Source organism: Notothenia rossii (assembly GCF_949606895.1).
Source record: "Notothenia rossii genome assembly, chromosome: 9".
Lineage (NCBI taxonomy): Eukaryota > Metazoa > Chordata > Actinopteri > Perciformes > Nototheniidae > Notothenia > Notothenia rossii.
The window spans coordinates 21,823,831-21,843,214 of NC_136907.1; the positions used below are offsets into that span (position 1 = coordinate 21,823,831).

At 40.7% G+C, this 19,384-nt stretch overlaps 1 protein-coding gene across 7 annotated transcripts in view; it reads right to left on the reverse strand.

The window, feature by feature from the left end:
• The window catches only part of LOC307019671 (vacuole membrane protein 1-like), a 65,186-nt gene that overhangs the window by 30,910 nt on the left and 14,892 nt on the right, over nucleotides 1-19,384 (reverse strand). For all 7 annotated transcript variants that reach the window (XM_079650692.1, XM_079650693.1, XM_079650696.1 and 4 more), the window contains 2 exons: nucleotides 7,516-7,761; nucleotides 2,395-2,526 (listed from right to left, as the gene is read on the reverse strand). In XM_079650692.1, coding sequence (XP_079506818.1) covers nucleotides 2,395-2,526; nucleotides 7,516-7,761 — 378 coding nt within the window. The remainder of the gene's footprint in view (nucleotides 1-2,394; nucleotides 2,527-7,515; nucleotides 7,762-19,384) is intronic.

Sequence of the window (19,384 nt, forward strand, 5' to 3'; positions counted from 1 at the left end):
GATGTCAGTTGGCAAAAAAAGATTCATTTAAAAATAATTAATAATCTACCCAATTCCATTTTAGGATATGTAAGAAAGGCAGGGGTAGTGAAGTGAGTGTGTTTTGTGACAAAGTAGATACAGGAACACCAGTGATTGGGCTATGGCTCGAAATGCAATATACATAAAGTATGTGTTTTGTCAAATGAAGAAAATAAATGCCATACCTACAATATTTTCAACAAAAAAAAAGTGCTACAACTTTTTTTTGACAATGCAGTGCAGTTTACCAAAAACAATTAACCAAAGTGTTTTCCTTAGCAGGTAAAAGTGGAAAAGAAGAGAGGGAAAGAAAAGTTCTACTATCTGCTGAAAGATAACAGTGATGAAAATGGCTGTAGAGTATTATTATTTAGATTCTCTTTTGTGAATTACTTAAAAAATACTCAAAATGTTCTGGTAACCCTGGGTATGCCAATGTTGGTCACCAAACCACTGATTTAGTGCATTAATACAATATATTTATCAATATTTATTTTCATATTCAATTACTTAAAAAGCAAATCAACTTATTTCCACGTTTCATACAAGTAACATTACAGATATTGATTGATTTGCACTGCTTCAAGACAGCATCCTGCTTCTAGAACACTTCAAACATGGACATTTGTCAAATCTTGCTGGAATGTTTCTTTACTTCTACTAAGTAGCAAGGAGTTTTATATATGTTATGCTTTGTTATCCAACAGGATTCTAAGTGACAATGTGATAATGGACATCACATGGTTTAAGTGATTTGAATATTTAAATAAAGGAAAAAGAGACTGCTACGATCTAAATTATATTACATTTGACAAATACATACTCTTACATTTCCACTACTATAAATACCCACACATAGCTGAGGTTATAAAAGTGTATCGATGCTTTACACCTCACATAAAGAGAGGGTTTTCTTTGCGTGTGTTTGACATTTTTGGCACATATAGGTACACAGAGAAACATCTGAAGATACAAGATAACAGAATGGGAAAGACTAGATTCAAATAAATGATATGTTAGAACAACATTTCTTCTTATTTCTAAAACACAATGTATTTGGGGACTGATTTCATCTTGTGAGCAGAAGCATGCTTTTCAGGTATTTTTTCTCCTTTGGAATCACTGCATTCTCAAAGACATAATGCAAGTACTGAATGATTCACATGTAAACTAAGGCTGACGGCTAAACCTGTATGAAGTAATTACAGTAAACAAAATGAACACTGCTCTGAATCACTCAGTAATCCTCTGACAATGGGACCCCCTCATAAATCTGCATTGATGTGTCAACATCTGTTTCTAAAATCGGCTTCAGTTTATTTATTAAAAAAAGAGTAAGTGAGTGCTTTGTAAAGTTGAAAACCATTAATGGATGCTGTTGGTTTAGTGCACTTGACCTGTCTGACTGTTTGACCCAGACTGTTGGAGAAAGAAAGGCATTCCAGGGGAGGAAGTCGGTCAGGAGGACACACTGATCTGATGGAAAGCCGTTACGAAACCACACGCATGTTTCCGCACATTTCTCCTCCTCCTCCATTCATAATCACAAGAGGGTGGGAGGATAAATATTTACAGGGAGCTATGAGGATTTGTTGAAGAATTGGCAGCAATCTTTGATACGATAACTTTGTGTCTTTCTCACAGGGAATCTCAAAACGAAGGGCCGGAAACGGCGGGAACATTTCACTCAAGTGCATCATTGCTGTTCTGTGAGTCATATTATTGTGAAAGCACACGCACACAGTTGTGAAATGTAACTTAGTACATTTTATTGATTCACTTTTGTAAAATGTATGTACATAATGACTGTTTTACCTTTGGCACAAGTATATAGTAAAGTAAGTTATTATATTTGTGTGCTAATACTTTTGTAATATTTCCACACTGTAGTATTGCTATTTCTACCTAAGTAAAATATCATAAACCTCTTCCATGAAAAAGGTTGGTTAGGAAGTTAATTTAAACAATTAAGAGGTGCGTGTGCTTTACTTGAATATGTCTACTTTATGCTGCTTTATAATTCTATTGTAAAGTTTTTCTGTACAAAATGTATTTGATAAGTTTTGTATGAGTTACTTGGCATATTTTGATTATTAAAACAAGAGATAAATCAAGTTATATATGATGATGGAAGTCATTAAAAGAAGCTCCATCATTAGCAGAAACAACATTCACATTAAGTGAAGCATGAGTAGTTATATTTGAGTTGATTTTGTAACAGGTCATTCTGCATTATAATCACTTTTATTTTTGTGTTTTATTTTTTGGTACTTCTAAACTGTAGTACCGCTATTTTACTCGAGTAAAAGGTTTGAATACTTCTTGTTGTTGAGGGTGTGAGGTAACAGAGTGGTGAAGAGAGCGGTGAGTCACCTGTGCAGGCTGCGTCTGGTCCAGAATCTCCTCGATCCTCCGGTAGTCCTCGTCGTCGGGGTCGGCGCCGGACAGCCTCGCAGCTCGGGCCATGAAGTAGGGGGGGAGCTCTCCTATAGCTGTACCTGCACCCTGCTCCCACACACAAACACACACACACACAGAAACACACATCATTGCTCTGTGCTGCTCTGCCGTTCACAGTTCACTGTTTACAGTTGTATGGCATTGCTTCTGTATTCTGTTTTGGCAACGGCGGCTTCTGTCCCAACATGCCAACAAAGCTGAATTCAACTTAGCTTTAACAAAGAAAAATAGAGATGCTCTTGTTAAGTAGAGTGCATTTATATGGATTTTATTAATGGTAATGCTGTGGCGGATTTTATTGCATACATTGTATTTTTTTTTATGCAATGAGTGGTTTTAAAAATGATATATGTGTATAAATAATATGCTAATAAATATTATAACAGTGTTATATTGATTCCTGTTGGGCTAATGAAACAAAGATATCAAAATCCGCTATCCAAAGGAGCTTGCACTGCTTGGCGTCTGGAATTGTGCGAGCAGAACACCTAATGGGAATAGAGCGGAAAGGATTTACGAGAACAAAAATCCCACCGATTAATACACGATCGTGGATATATAAAGCGTAGGCCACTAGAAGGTGAAAAACCAGATGGCACTTCTGAACAGCACATCGACGCTTCACCGCTCACTGCTCAGTTCCAATCTGCTCTGGACATGAGGAATGACGTTTTTCTGGAAAATGTAAGAAGTGCTAACAAGTCCAGGGTGGTGGGGGTGCCTGAAGGAACCGAGATATCAATATCTGACAGCTAAAAGGAGCTTGAAGCTGTAAAGCGGTGGAGCCTGTGTGATTGAGGGGGGCTTAGTGGGGAGAAAGCGGAAGTGATTTGAGGGAAATAAATCCTCAGCACTTTGTCGGTTCACCAAGTTCATACCGCCAAAACATGAGGATGGGGGGAATGAGGGGTGAAGGCTACAGACTTAATTAACACAATGAAAACAGCCGCCAAGAAATTCAGTGTTTTTTGGAGTCGCTCACAGCTCATTACTTTAATGTTTCCAGGCACAGGGGGAGAGTGAGGTTAGAGGGGGTTGAGAGGAAGATGCTAAGGATACAGTTAGTTTAAGTTACAGTTACAGATGGATGATTCAAAGCACCGACATGTGCCTGACATCCTTTGATGCGAAGAAATACAACTAAAGTTCAATTCTTTACGATGAACACACACAAAATCCCAGCTTCAGTCCCTCTCCCAGAAGAACATAACTAACTAATCACAGCCACATTACTTCTATGTAGCTGGATGGCTGAGCCAGAAGATGATTAGTGGGTAGTTAGCAACCATGGCAGCGACAACAAGCACAAACAATCGTTCTCAGTAGGCGGTGCTATCCAAAAACCTGGCATATTTAAAAAAACTAAAAAAAAACTTGGCCGACTTTAAAAAAGAAATCTGGCAGACTTGCGTCTTTAATCTGGACACCCAGTTCTCCTGTTAACACTGCCGTCTTTGATGAAATCTGCCAGTATTTTCTCGTAATAAAGACGTGCCTTAATCTCCCTGGCAGCTGCTCCATTCATTGCCTCTGTTTGTGAGCGTGCATGTGTCTGTGTGTATGTGTGTTTGTGCCCCCTGCACTGAAACGTCCACCTGCACAGTACTGGTGTTTGAAGTGGCGCACTTAGTGGACAGAAAGGCTTCACGAGGAGATGGACAAAGAAACTAAGAGAAAGGAGAAAGTAAAAGGAGAGAGGAGGAGATGAGGTAGTGGTGGTGGGGAGGGCAATGTGTCATGTCTTATCAGCATTGAATCCAGAAGATGGGGAACAGGCAGGAGGAGGAGGAACGCTTGCGTGAGTGCTTTGAAACTGTGGATGCAACAGGTGTCTCCAACTGTAAAGCTCTCAAGCCTGGCTGGGGTTACAGGGGTGTGGTGGTTCATGGGTGGGGTTGAATGTGAGGGGATTGGGTGGCACCCACACCCACAGACTCCCATATCACACCATAGATCATAGTGATGATGCTGGTTTGGCTGCAGATTGGCTCAGGGAATATTTGTACTCCATTTTGAAGCCCGAAAAACTCAAATCAGGCATTGGGCTGCAAGATTTCAATACCAATCAAGGTTGCTTTGGTAAATCCTGTTTATTTATGAGGATTACTCTCATTAACACACTTTTAAAAACAAATTATCTAAAAGAAAATGTAATCAACTATATTGTAACATGACTGCAACCTCTGAAAACTACTAAATATATATTGTTAATATATAAAATGGTAAAAAAATAATTTAGACCAAAATAAATTAGATCAAATATATTGAGGTCAACTTCTATCCCTATTGAGAACTCCTAAACATATATTCAACATTTAAAAAGTCAACTTTTTCTGACCTATTCCACTTGATAATCTAGCAAAAATTGCGCACCGCTATTTGGAAAGTCCACGATGTGCTGGACTTATAACACAAGACATAATCATTGTGAAACAGGGAGCGGCACACTGATTGTGTCATCTAGATTTCTTTATCAGAATCATTGGAAGCCAACATCGTAAAGGGAAAGCGATCTAGATTTATTGCCGAGCCCTTATCACGCGCACACACACACACACACACCTTTGTAAATCTTCATTGCATGTGTATGCGTGCAATTTCATATTTTGCTTTGTACGTTTGTGTGTGTAAGTTAATGTATTACAAACAATAAGGAAGCATTGGGGCAAATTACAGTAGAGGGCAGGTTGTGTCTGGTTCCTGTAAACTCTTGGTATTGAAGAAGCAGCCGGGGGTCTGTATTTCCCTTTCCCCTCAGCTCTTTACAATTTATGCAGAACAGGGAAACAGATAACAAAGAATGGTGAAAGTCAAATCAAGTGTCAATGACCAAGTTCTCTTTTCTCAGTGTTCTGCAGTTCTGCCTTTCTCATGAAAAGAGCAAACTGCCGTTAACGTGGGATATTAAAAGATACTGCTGTTACAAAGAAGTCTATAAAGTGTGACACATATCTGTTTTTGTGTTCAAGTGTGTGTGTGTGTGTGTGTGTGTGTGTGTGTGTGTGTGTGTGTGTGTGTGTGTGTGTGTCACGATTCATTGATAAACCACTGGAGTTGAAAGTAGAAAGCCGCTCTTTAAACTAAAAACACTGACATTATAAAGTTTAGAATGTTGTCTTTATTAATTTCCACTATAAAGTTGTAAAAGTGTTCATGCTCTTGTTCTGAAGAAAACGTAGTACACTGAAAATGTTTCATTTTTCTCAGCAGCCACTAGGTGTGTGAAACCACCGACACTGGGGGAAATCTCATGGTAAGGAGCTGGGGGTTTCCAAGCAAGTGAGTTATCAATGAAAACACTTGAACGGTGAACATGCACATTTGACTCATTCATAGCTTGATCATTTATCAGTGGAGCTACTGCAGAAAAGAAACATGAATCATAAAGTAAATGACAGATGTTTTTAAAGGGGCCCTATCAAAGTCATTTTCAGGTTCATATTAGGGCTGTCCCGAATACCATTTTCGGGCTCCGGATATTCGGTAGTAATCAGCAGCGAATATTCGGCGCGTGCTTCAACACGTGTATTTTGGTTTATTCAAGGCATTCATTTTGTTATTCTACAGTATTGTTGTTTTATAATTATTTGTTAATGTAAATAACCCAATTTGTGTTCTTTGAAATTGAAAATGATATTGCATTGTGTATGCTACTTTAGTTGCAGTTGTGTATATGTCTTTAGTGTAATTAGACTTGGCTTCCTATTTTGTATGGACATGCTTTTATTTTGAGGGAGAGTTAGCGCTGTTGACAGGAAGTTGTTGTTGCTACGAAACAACGTGACGGAGAAAAGGAGTGGAGATTAACGGAGAAAAGTAATATCTACATATAAAGACGGAGAAAGTAAAGGATAAAGTTTATGGTTAAGTGTTAGCACCTCCGAAGAGGCACAAGCTCTTACGTTGATATTGGAGATTTCAATACATTCATATCATCAGTCAAGTCTTCGACCATTATTCGGAGGGAAATGCTAAAGTGAATAAAAATACATTTTTTAAAAGGTTTCATAATACGCTCCGAATCCGAGACACCTGACAAAAACGCTGTGAATCTGAATTGCAGAAAGAGCATACTATTACGATTTATATTTATAAGATTTATATTTATTTGTAATGTCTTTATTGTCCCAGTACTCGCATACATTAAAACGAAATGTGTCCTCTGCATTTAACCCAACCCTATACCATCCTAACCCCCACGCAGTGCAGCACGGCTGCCAAAAAAAAAGAGAAAAAAAAGAATATCCGACTAACGAAATTGAAAACCGAATAGTAGGCAAACGACCGGATATTCGGGTACAGCCCTAGTTCATATCTGTATTTTGTGCCTCTACTGTGTAATGTTTCCGTGCTTTAATGTTCAAAAACTTCTTTATTTTTCTTATACTGCCTGTGCTTCAGCACCTTTTTCCACCCTTTGTCTGAAATCAGTGCCAAGTCTGCCCTGATTGGTAAACTGGCCGCCTCTGTTGTGATTGGACGCTCGCTGAGAGATGTCCCGCCCTTTAGCCTATCACTTACAATTTGTTGAAGAGCTAGCCAATAGAAGAGCAAGTGTTACATAGTGATGTCATTATGTTCCTTAGAAAACAAGGGAGACCAATTGAGGATCACATGTTCACCATTTTCTGCCATTCAATAACCACAGTTGCATGGTAAGTCAGTAAAAATTCACGGTATGACTTGTTAACCTAATTTGAAGTTCTTTGCATGCTTAGTTTGATGTGGCCCCTTCAATTTTGGTAGGTTTTATGTTTCTACCTCCCTCTGTCTAATAGCACCTTATAAAAACTCACTGGATAAATTCAAACATGCATGGTGGTGGTAGAAAACAAGATCGTTTCTCTTAGTGCATGAGGAACTGACATAAAGTTGATATTTCATAGCACACATTCTGAATACTGGTCCCAGCTGTGGTCAGTGTGCAAGGTCAATTCAAACTGCGACCAAAACTGCACAATGAGAAATGTTTATAAAAGCTCTTCAGCTTTTGCGGCCTGCAGTGTCCAATGCCAGCGTGTAACATGCACTCACCCACATACAAGCTTCCAGGCGCACTTTGGAGAGGATGGTCCAGAGAGAGATGCTTCCCTGGATGGCAGCTGTCTCCATCAACCCTTCCTCCCCCGCAGCCTCCACGCCCACCTGCTCAGCAGCATCAGACCCTGCTGCCGGTGCACTCTGCTGGGGACAGATGATTTGGTCTGGATAGGGCGGTTCGGGGAAATCCACCGAGCCACATTCATAGGCTGCCAAAGTCACTGATGCTATGTGTGGTCCCTGGGAAACAGAGATAGTGACAGGGAGAGAAAAAGATAAAGGAGAAAACATGAGTGGGAGGTATGAGTGCACCCGTTGGAAGTAGTTTTGAGTCAGGGGAAGACCCCTTTGTTTTGTCATGTGGAGAAAATGACAGGAATGACTCAAACACTGATTGTTAACATGAAGACAGTTATATGTAGGCCAGTATCTAGGCTGAATCTCCTGAATAGCAGTGGGACTCTTCTTCTGCTTTGAACTACAAACAAGCGTCACGAGTGAATGAGCCTTTACTTTCGTTAGGTTGTTAGGAAAAGGAGAAAAAACATAACTATGATTATGCAGATTCAAAGCTTACTGCGGATATGTAACTGGATAAAAAGTGGAGGGCCGCAGGTGTTAACAGTCAAAAATGGAAACCAGAGCTAGGGGGTGTACACACTCACCGCATACACATTAATGTCTATACACACATTCACTTTAGAAATGAATCTTGGAAGATATCAAAGAATAAGAATGGCAAGCTAAAACACAGGGGGTGATCGTCCCCATCTTACACAAGTGCCACACACCTACACACACAACCGAGTGCGCACACCAGAGTTTTCGTTGGCCGGTAATTACCGGACTTTGACCGGTAAAATAAGCTGAAGACTGGCAAAACTAAATCTCTCCGGTCAAAATGTCCGGTCAAAATAATTTCCCCTTAGCACAATACCGCATCAGTTGCGCCGCTTATGTGACAGACAGGAATAGTATGTGACAGACAAGAAGAGTATGTGACAGACAAGAAGAGTCAATTCTAATGTCTAACATTTAATGTGGAGAAAGAGATGTCCTGTATGGGTTGATTATGCGCTGATCTGTTGGTAATGCCTCCGGTGGGCATGTAAACAAATGCATAATGCTGCGCTATACTTTGCGGCCTCACCCGGTTGCATAGCGATGCTTATTGTTTAGGTGTCTTTTAATAAGCAGGTAGTCATATCATTAGCTAGAACTAGCTAGATCTGATCGATACGGACATAAACGCGAGTGAAGTCTAATCTGGCGCACACACAGGCAATAACCCCATGACTGATTTGTAGTAAGATTGCAAAATTAGCATACCTAAGAGCTAAATGTCACCAGAGTACAGTGAACTTGCCTAGTGACTGAAATATATAAAAGTTGAAGTGAAATAAGTAAGGCCAAAAATGAATTACATCTGAATATCTTTATTATTTTTACCACTTTTAATTATTTGTGGGCTCGCACATATACCAAAATAGACTAATGTACACTGCAATAAAGATAAAATGTTACAAGTGAAAAATTAACAAAAGAACCCTTTTTTATTTATCAAACAGTAAATTAATACAATCTTACAAATTTGCGATTTGGAAAATGTTGTTATATTTACATGTTTCTTTGGAAAAATAATATTGTAAATGATGTACTTTGTAAATTATTTACATCATGCGAAACCATTTTAACCAGTTCAGCTGCATGACTTATTTCAAATTACAGATTTGGCCATTGAAATCCCTGATAGCGGCCTCCCGGTTCAGGGTAAGTCTTCCGTATCTCGGTTACAGCACATGCAGGCAGCGGGACTCTGATTTTTGGGCCGAGTACACCCCAGCACCAACGTACAAACTGTCGATAAGCTGTATATCGATACTTCCTAATGAAAAAAAAAGTATACAGATTATAAATATATTTGGAGAAAAATAAAATGTTATGTAGTACTATTATGTAGCAATGGTTACAAATTGGCTTATAACATGATATTTGTATTTTACTTGTACAAAATAAATATGAGGTTATACATGACTGCTTGACAGAATCATAGACCTCTTATATATTTCCTCACATATGTAGTTGTTTCTTTTCCCAAGCATACATTGAACTTGCATACACAGAAAAAATAAAAGCCAAGCTGTTTTTGACTGCTTGAAAGAGTTTAATGGTATCTTTAAAAGTGTACCATATCTGTAGCGACTAAAAGTATTATATGAAAGCAAAGCTGCAATAGGCAGTTGGGTCAATCAATATTTACTTACTGGTGTAGTGGGCCATCAACTGCTCTGTGTTGTTGTTTGTATTGAAGATACGCTATTTTCAGTGTCCAAACACTGAGACAGCCTTCTCTAAAGCCTGGGTGGCTAATAATGCACCTTGGGTTCTCGTCGGTGTCTTCTATCTGGCAGAGTCCTGCACGGGTCTGATTTTCAAGACCCGCTCCCGCCCCGCACCCGTGACGTGCAGTACCGAACCCGCTCCGCTACCCGCACATATTGCCAATTAGTTCCGCAACCCGACCCGACCCGCCGGCACATGATCCGCAACCCGACCCGAACCCGCATATATATAAGCAGTGACAACGTGCAATTATTAACACACGCAGTTGCATATTTGGCTCAAAAAGCCTGGGATGTTGTTTATTTTCTCCATCTAGGATGACACCAAAAGCCTCCCAGACGTTGGATTTCGCTCTTGAGGAAGAGTTATTGAAAATGCTGTATTCTCCGCTATAGAGAGCTTCACCTCAGCCATTCAGAATGTGGTGCGCTCAGCAGCAGATAGATGCACTGCAGAGGTTATGATTATGCTCGGTACCGCGGAGGAGAGGTCTGAGGATTTAAACATTAAACTAAATTATTATTGTTTAAATATATTTATTATGCAACACCCGCAACCGGACCCGCATCATCTTTGTTTTACCCAGAAGCGAACCCGGAAAAAAGCGTTTGAAAAAATACCACCCGCAAATCACCTTTTTTGCGGGTCACCCGTCGTGTACCCGCGGATACCCGACCCGATGCAGGACTCTGCTATCTGGTCAGTAGGTTGCAAACTGTCTATTTGTTCCATCACCTGCCAGATCTCTCTGCAGCATACACATTCATCTGCAGTGGGCATGCTTTCACAGCATTGACATGTACACCTGAATATTGTACATAACATTAAAAAACAAAACAATATCTGCCGGACGTGTGAGGAACAGATGACAAATTAAGATCGACATTTAGTGCAGGTCAAATTAAATAAAACAGAATTTACCATTCAGTATTGCCGACTCGAGTCTCGCCGGCTGCGGAATCCGCTTCTCTTTCACAAGTTTCTGCTTCGTTGTTCGATTGCTGGGCAGGAGGCTCGTACTTATAAGGCAAGATGCCTTGAAGTGAAAGGCTAGCTGGTTCACTCTCTACTTCTGTAACTGAATCCAGATAACCCACCGAATCTGAGCTTGAATGATCGCTGTCGCTGTCGCTGTCTGAAGTTATCGCGTTGCTTGCCATTTGGACTGATTTGATCAAATGGCAATGTTTGCCACGTGTGACGTCACCGCTCGTTCGGGAGTGATCGGGGGCGTACTCGGCAAACTTCGGAACCAACATCGGTTTTTAACGTATATGTCATTTAATTATGACGAAACTTTAAACATTTTTATTTATTTTTATTCTGGTGATATCTAAACTACATGTTAAAAAACACCTGTGTTAGATGCATTACATGGCCTTTAAATTGTATTTTCGGATCCTGAACGAGACCGCCGGCAGAGCGCGTCTCCCCCTGCAGAAAGAAGCCATGCACGCAACGCAGCGCAGAAGGATAACTTATAGGCCCCGCTCTCTTTAACTCCAGTCACGTCTGGTAATCACAATAGGTCCGTCCGTCAGCGAACCGAGCCGGTCACCAACGGGCCGTTGACGACCGTGCTCGGTTTACTGAGCACAGCCTTTATTTAGTGGGTAGATACAGTAGTTGGAATGCTGATACAGCATTCCAACTATATGTTATGCTATGCAAAAAATTATTTATTATTCCGCCGGGTTATTTTGCACCTCTTCTTCTCCCACATTCCAAATCACAGAAACTCCGTTCGAACATCAAAACGTTCAGCTCGGTCGGGAATCGATGGCTATTACTTTTCTTATTCATAACTTTCATAATTGCAGAGATACATCCCATAATTCATCACATTTTTAACATGGAAGTCAATGGAGAAACTCTTCAGACTTGAACAATCTTCATGCAACTTCAACTGCTAACTGCTCCTTCATGCTTTTACTCAGAAACCTCATTCCAACTTTAAAATGTTACACATCTTTCTGACATTATTCGTGCACACAACTTTTAAATCTGATTCATACTTTTAGAGATATTAAAGATTGTTCAGACCTTGGTAAAGAGGCCTTCTTCAGATTTTAGAGTGCGTGATGTCACAGCTGTGGAGGACAGATTTAATTTTGCCTTCATATTTTCTTTTAAACCTGCCATAATTCCCAAACCCTACATTCCTGAGACATAATTTTTCATGAGAAAAAATGTAGGAAAACATCTCGTAGCTTGAAAAATAAATAAAAATCAAGCAAAAATAATTAAACAAAATGCCTCTTGAGGGCATGAAGTGGCAAAAATGTTCAACATGTCTCCATTAAACCCCATTGTAAATTCATTTTCATCTTTCCCCACCACAGCAGCCGCACACCTTTAGTTAATCTGCCAAAAAGGCCACATTATTAACCCGAAAGTACACAAAAGTAAACTTCAGATGCTCAAGTTCCTTGACATGCTTCACGCTTTGAAATTTCACCGATATCTGTTACTGTTCTTCAACAAAGCGTTCACATGTAAGAGGTTTATCTCTCGTTCAGAACAATGCAAATGCTCATCACCATGGAAACCTTTGATCTCTGGACACGTCGTTAGCTCAAATATAAACACCTGTGTCATGGAACACGATGATGTCATAACTCCAACTGACATGCTCAGAGCAGCAGACTTCAGATTACATTACATTACATTGCATTTAGCTGACGCTTTTATCCAAAGCGACTTACAATAAATACAGATAATGGTTAACACAGCTCTATGTCAATTATGGGGTGTCATCATATGCCGTTTCCATGGAAACGCATCCCTCGCCATAAAACAAGATGTCGCTGTAACTCACCGGTCCATGCCTCAACAGCTCTATGCCAAATCTGAGATCTCACCCTAGGCTGTTGCCATGGAAATGCATCCCTCGCCATAAAACACGATGTTGTTGTGATACCTATGCAAATGGTCTAAAACAGCACCATACTTCAGATAATGGTTAATGGTCCATCCCTCAACAGCTCTATGTCAATTATGGGGTGTCATCATATGCCGTTTCCATGGAAACGCATCCCTCACCATGAAACACGATGTCGCTGTAACTCCAATGGACACTGTCCGATCGTCCCCAAACTTCGCTTGTATAGTAGTTTGTCAATAGTTTGCAGTTCAAATATTCTGCTGCTTTTCCAAGCCATTTTACTTTCTTTTCTTCTCTCATCACACATTCAAGCCCCCAGTGTTCATGTATAATCACAATCTAAATTCTTCACTTTCTTCTTACACATTACATTTCAGAATAGCAATTCAGCGTCAGCTTTTCAGCATAAAGCATTCCCACTAGCAATTTCTTCAGGAATTGCATTCTCTAGTTTATTTAACTGTGTTTGAACTGCATCATGTAAGTTGCGCTGACAGGCGACAGAGGTCCACAGCTTCCCCGCAGCGAGGCACCCCCCGCCCTCCAGTTGACAGTTCACGAGCACCCCCCCTCCCGTTGACAGTTAATGAGCGTCGTGCTCGATCGGAGCATTCCTAATTTGTACAAATGGCCCTTAGACATTTTACACTGACTCATCATTATGACATGTTGGGATCTGAGAGATTCACGATGTTTCATTAAGTTTATTACGTAACAGGATCCTGTCAGGAGGAGGAGGCCATATAACTTTGCATGATCAATGAACAATGATGTGGATGGATCTTAAATGCAAGAGATTATAAAACAAGTCAGTAACACTAATGTGATCCCAGCAAATAAAGGCAGGTCTGTGTATGTAGTCGGCCCTTCGTACTCTGTCTTTTCTATGTGTTTACACTAATGCGTATGTTTGTGAAACAAGGGTGCTCCCTGTGACGCACATGGACAGTTTGGAATTACGCAATGTACCAAATCCACCAAAGCAATCTGGCAAACCCTGGGTGGGACTAAAACTTCCAGAGCTGCTGGGGACAAACCAAGACATGACAGGACAGGAGGCAGCAGTGTTTTAATGTCAATGAAAAGATAATAATTTATTTGAATTTCTTACTATTTGAGACTGGTTTCATATTTAACAAGTTCAGAACTTATAGTAGGCAATGACTCCCTTTACAAGAAAGAGATCAGTTTCCATTGGCACAGAAACGCGAAGCAGGCAGTCGTTTTTACAATAATAAAAAATAAAAACACTGCCAGGAAAACACACATGTTCACACACTTGTTTCCCTTAAAAAACAGAAGACAAGTGGAAGAATCTTAAGTGACCCAGAAGGAAAAGTCACAAAACTCCCAGCACTGACCCAGACAGACTGGATACTCCCCTGCCTCACATCCTCCCCACTGGAGAGTTCACACTGCCCTGACACCCATACACACACTTCATGCATGCACACACACAGAGACTCCTCACGAAGAAGTTTGTCTAGTCAAAAAACACTCTATTTCTCTTGCTCATACCGCTCTATCTCAGGTGATGTGTTAACCAAACACACGCAGACAGCCTGCCAACAGAGAGTGTTGCGTGCCTCAGAGTACCTGCTCTCTCTCTCTCTAATGCTTTGTCACTGCGTATCACCTTACACTAAAACCCAGTCCTCTCATGTTGTCCAAGTGACTCACAATTAATGTGCAGCCCAGCCCACAACATCCAGGTAGGGCCCTGGCTCATTTTGTTTCTGACTTGATGACGCACAGGCACACATTTCATCTCCTAAAAAGACACAGATGATGAATCATTTCTAAAAATGTTTCTCTGACAGAAACCATTGTTCCATCTTATACTGCTATAAGCACATCGTGGTGAGGGTTCCTGTGTGTATGCTGATTCACCTCTTAACTGTGTCTACTTTGAGATGGGCTAAATGTGGATAATGTTTGCCACCTCTAAAATACACATCAGTACATGCAGAGGCACAAAGCTTGTCTATCTGACCAGATGGGATCCACAATGGAGCCCACATTGCTGGCATTCCTGTGGTAGGAACCAACGCCTGGCTTCCAAAACGAGAGGGATCCCCGATCCTGCGTATGAGTAAATCTGCATGCAGACTCTGAGGAGACACACACAGTTTAGGTATGGTAATAAAGTGTGTGTGTGAACAATATATCATCAGTACTACGACTCCTGTAGCTTGATTCTCATTCAAAATTGCATCCTCATATTTAAAGTGGTTTTTGTCTGCAGAAAGATTTACTTGCTACTAATTTACCTCGTATATTTTTGTATCAGCTCAGAGTTCAATTGTACTTTTATGTGACATGAAGGAGTGCAAAAAAATGTTTGGTAACCTATGACAGGAAAACGTCATACACCAACATGAAGGCCTTTTTGGGAACCAACACAAAGACGTAAAATGAAAACCATCAGGAGAGCAATCGTTTTTTCAATGGCAGATCGTTAAAATGATGTTCAGAACATTGAGTTAAATTACCTCCCGTCCCCCAAATTACTTTTGATGTGTAGTGAGTTGTTCCTTAATCTTTTATCCATGAAATGGCAGTTGCTTAGGCACATCAACGGAAAGGAGGTTCCTCTCAGTGTCAAAGCACGAACAACATAAGCAACAGTGTGCCCACTGACAGAGGAAGTGAAAGCTGGTTGGTCAATAGCTGCTTCTGAGATGAGCTACTGACACGGACGGTCTACCTCCCTCTCTGGTCCTAAAGAACCAGTGGAATTGTTTTGCATTCATTTAGTTGAGTCAATATGGTCATCGCAGTAGCATCAGATTTGTAACAAACATGTATGCACAAGGACCAGAAGAACACTTAAAGAGCATCTTGCAGGTTTTTTTTTTCTTCTACATTTATGCTTAAACTTGCTTGAAAATTACAATTTAAAAAGTGAATGTAGGATTTGATATGTTTTACGAGACATACAGTAAGGGCAGGAATTCAGAGGGAAAGGACCAATTTTGAGCTCTGCTCTTAAAAACGGCTTTTTTTTAAGGTCATACGTCAAACGCGTCATATTACATCACAAAGGGTAAACATCTCCGCTCTCTGACCGCGGGTATAGTTAGTAGTTGCGTTGAGTTGAGCGGTTGTGTTTTGGGTGAGCTGGTATTTTTCGGTAGTTTTACATTGTATTTCACCATTTGTAATCATGGTGCAGTATTGTGTTTGTGCAGGTTGCACAAATACCAGCCTGTCAGGACATCGAGTCCACAGTTTCCCTCACGGGAAAAGGACCGGAGCTAGCGTTCGTTCCTGGGTGCGTTGTGCATCCACCTCCCTGCAGCACATACTCTCCGCAGCTTTATCAGGAAACCGTATTACATCTCTCTCCCCCCCCCCCCCCTTCGCTGCTCCCTCTCTCTCTCCCCTCCGGTACACGGCACCGTAAGACGTAGTGTGGAGTTGCATTAGGTAACGCTGTGGTGGCTGTACTGCTCCAGCCGTCTCCTTTGTGTTTGTTTGTTTCCCCCTGTCTGTGTTGTTTGTGTGTGCGTGGTGGCTGTCACTCCTGGCTCCCGGCTCAACCTCCACTCACCTGCTGCAATCAGCTGTGCACCCTCCCCGACTACACACCTGCTTTCCATCAAGCCATTTACAACGGCATATCAACGGAGGCTCCACAACCTTTCTCCGCCAGATCGTCAAGTATCAGCCGTATCTCGCGTCTCTCCTCCGGTACACAGCACGTAGTGTGGAGTTGCATTAGGTAACGCGAGATACGGGTGATACTTGCGCATTAGTTTCTGTTATGGATCAGTATCAACAGTCCTGCCAGTAACGTTACTATATTATCAATGCTACTTTAGTTATAGCCTGATATAGGATAGCTAACTTCACAATGTTGTGATGTGACGTTAGCTAACATTCTGTAGCTAACGCCGGTCACTCACCAAGATAGCTGCCCAGTTCTCCAGTGGTTCTCCACACACCACAGCTCAATTTCTCTCCGATGGCCGTTATTTCTTCTAATCCTTGGCTGCTCCTGGTCTCTTGGACGCCTAGCAGGCTCATAATTATAAGGTTTTGGTCCGTCATATGCATTCGAATATTCAAATTCAACTTCTTCTGTGTCTTCTGTGTCGAAACTAGCATTGGGATCCATGTTTATTAATACGTTACACCGGCCGCTCTCCCCCTTGTGTCCCCCGTGTTACGTCACCCCCGTGTTACGTCACACGCGGGAGGTCACGTGCCGAGGCTTTTTATGCGGAAGTGAACATTTCTTACAAAAACGACGCCAGATGTCACTGTAGTGTATATTTCTGTATGTTTTTTTTTTTAAATCTAATGTATTCATCATTTTCCTACACATTTATTCACAGGTGTCTTTAACCTGGAAGTTGCTCTTTAAACTGTGCTCGTTAGGGCAAAATCTCTCTAAACACAAATCTACATATAGCTTTCATATTTACTTATTATTTTATAGTCTGTGTTGTGCATGTATCCACATTGCAGTTTTTACTTTTACCTAAATCTTATGTTATTACAGAAATATGCAATGACCAATGAAAAGTATTGCCTACAGTATTTGTTAATGGGCTGATACCTTTCTCTGCCTGTATGTGTGTAATATGTTACATTTTTTGATAGATTTTTCTGAAACTATAAATATAACGTTATAGTCTACCGGCTGCCCCCCTGAGACTTCAACACCGCCAACAACGTTTCCAGGCAACCGCAGCAGTCAGAGCTCCAACAAAAGCCGGGCATGAGAGCAGACGGGGTGGTATGGTAGCGTCACAACAAAAACACAGAAACATGACCAACTTTATGATAACACTCAAAACACAAGATTCAATCTTGGCTGATTCTGTTGGAGATGGGAGAAATACTTTCAAAAATGAATGACTTATTACTTCTTCCATACGCAAAGGGCTACCATTGGGTAGTTGGTCCTTAGAGCTTTCCACCAGTGATCAGATCACTCAGCACATGTTAATGTCAAGTCTAAACAGAGTCTCAGTCAAGCTTGCTTTAAATTATAATTTTTTTTAAATTCAATATATATATATGATAAAAGCTTTAAATTGGTAAAATGAGGGCAGCAGAAACTCATTCACAGTATAATGTATCAGTACTTTTATATGCAGCTTGTGCGGATAGGGGCCTCTTACATTTTAAATTATATCTAGATGCAATAGAGTGAAGGCATTCATAATGACATTTTATCACACACCACATCAAATTGCAAAAAACCATAACATTTTGATTTTTACACACTGGCACTTGACTTTTAGATTAAAAGTGTGATCTTAAAAAAAAAAACACTGATTTGCGAAGCCTGTAACTTGAATTCAACCCTCAACTCAACTCAATTGTTTGTATTAATTTAAAAAAAAAAGAAGTGTATTCAATTCCAACATTGTGAGACCCGGGCGGTGCAGCCGATAATCATCCTGCCACTCTTCATGGGATAGACTCTGCTTGTTATTTTATAACGCCAAATGTAGCTGCTTCTGAATCCCCAAACCAGGCTTTAATGGGTTACCATAAACTGACCAGTTCTCAGCGGCCACGACCACAGGACGGTCCAGTCATTAACAGGTCGCTGTGGCTGTCAAGGGCCATTTAAGCACATTAGACACGGTCCCGCTAGCATAACCTGTTAACCGCTTCTTACGGTGGGAGACTGCTGGAGGCAAAGCAGGACAAACATTAGAGACACACACACAGTTGACTAGAAGCTGGAGGTTTGAGGGGCTGGTCTCAGTGATTTATCCATGTGGTTTCACCATATGACTTAATCTTCAGAAACCTCACCCTGTCTAGCAGACAGTCACACTCTGACCCCCCACCGAGCATGGTCCATACACTTGAAAAGATAACACTTTCAATCCAAACTGTTTGAAATTGATATTGTAATTAATGTACAATAGAACATTTGATAACTTCATTGTATATAAACTACAACGAAAATTAAATGGGAATATGTTTTGTTGATTCGCAATCACTTAACATTTGAATCTTTGAGAAATATCAATATTGATACATGACGTTTTCACAACCAGTTAATATATTTATAGCCTAACCTTATCTGGACGAAGAAACTAACACTTATAATTATCGTTATGGTAATGTACAGTATTTACGAGTTTCTTCAAAAGTGACACAAGAAGTGTAGCTCGCTATCATGCTAGGAAAGTGAAAAAAAGAGCTTGACTAGCAAATATAGTAATCATTATGTAAGAATAAATCAACTCACACAGTGTCGGTATTTATTTTTGTAGTTTAAGATTACCTTAATTCAAATTGTTTGTTTTCGTTTTGATGTTTATACTCTGTTGTTCAGTTTATTGGGGGTAATATTGTGCATAGAATGATGGCCTGGTGATGGTTCTGTGCCTACCTGAGGGTGTGTGATGGCGTGAGAGGCATGTGAGAGGCACTCAGTGGCTTTTATGGTGAAACTTCATTACAAAACAATTTTTCCAATAAGCTGAACACCTGCAGTCTGCCAGCAGCACACTGGTTTGGTTTGGTCTGGCAGGCGTGTTGGTGCTTTTCCAGACTGGCTTCTGGCCCGCGATGTGCTCTTGGTAAGCTGTGTGTGTGTGTGTGTGTGTGTGTGTGTGTGTGTGTGTGTGTGTGTGTGTGTGTGTGTGTGTGTGTGTGTGTGTG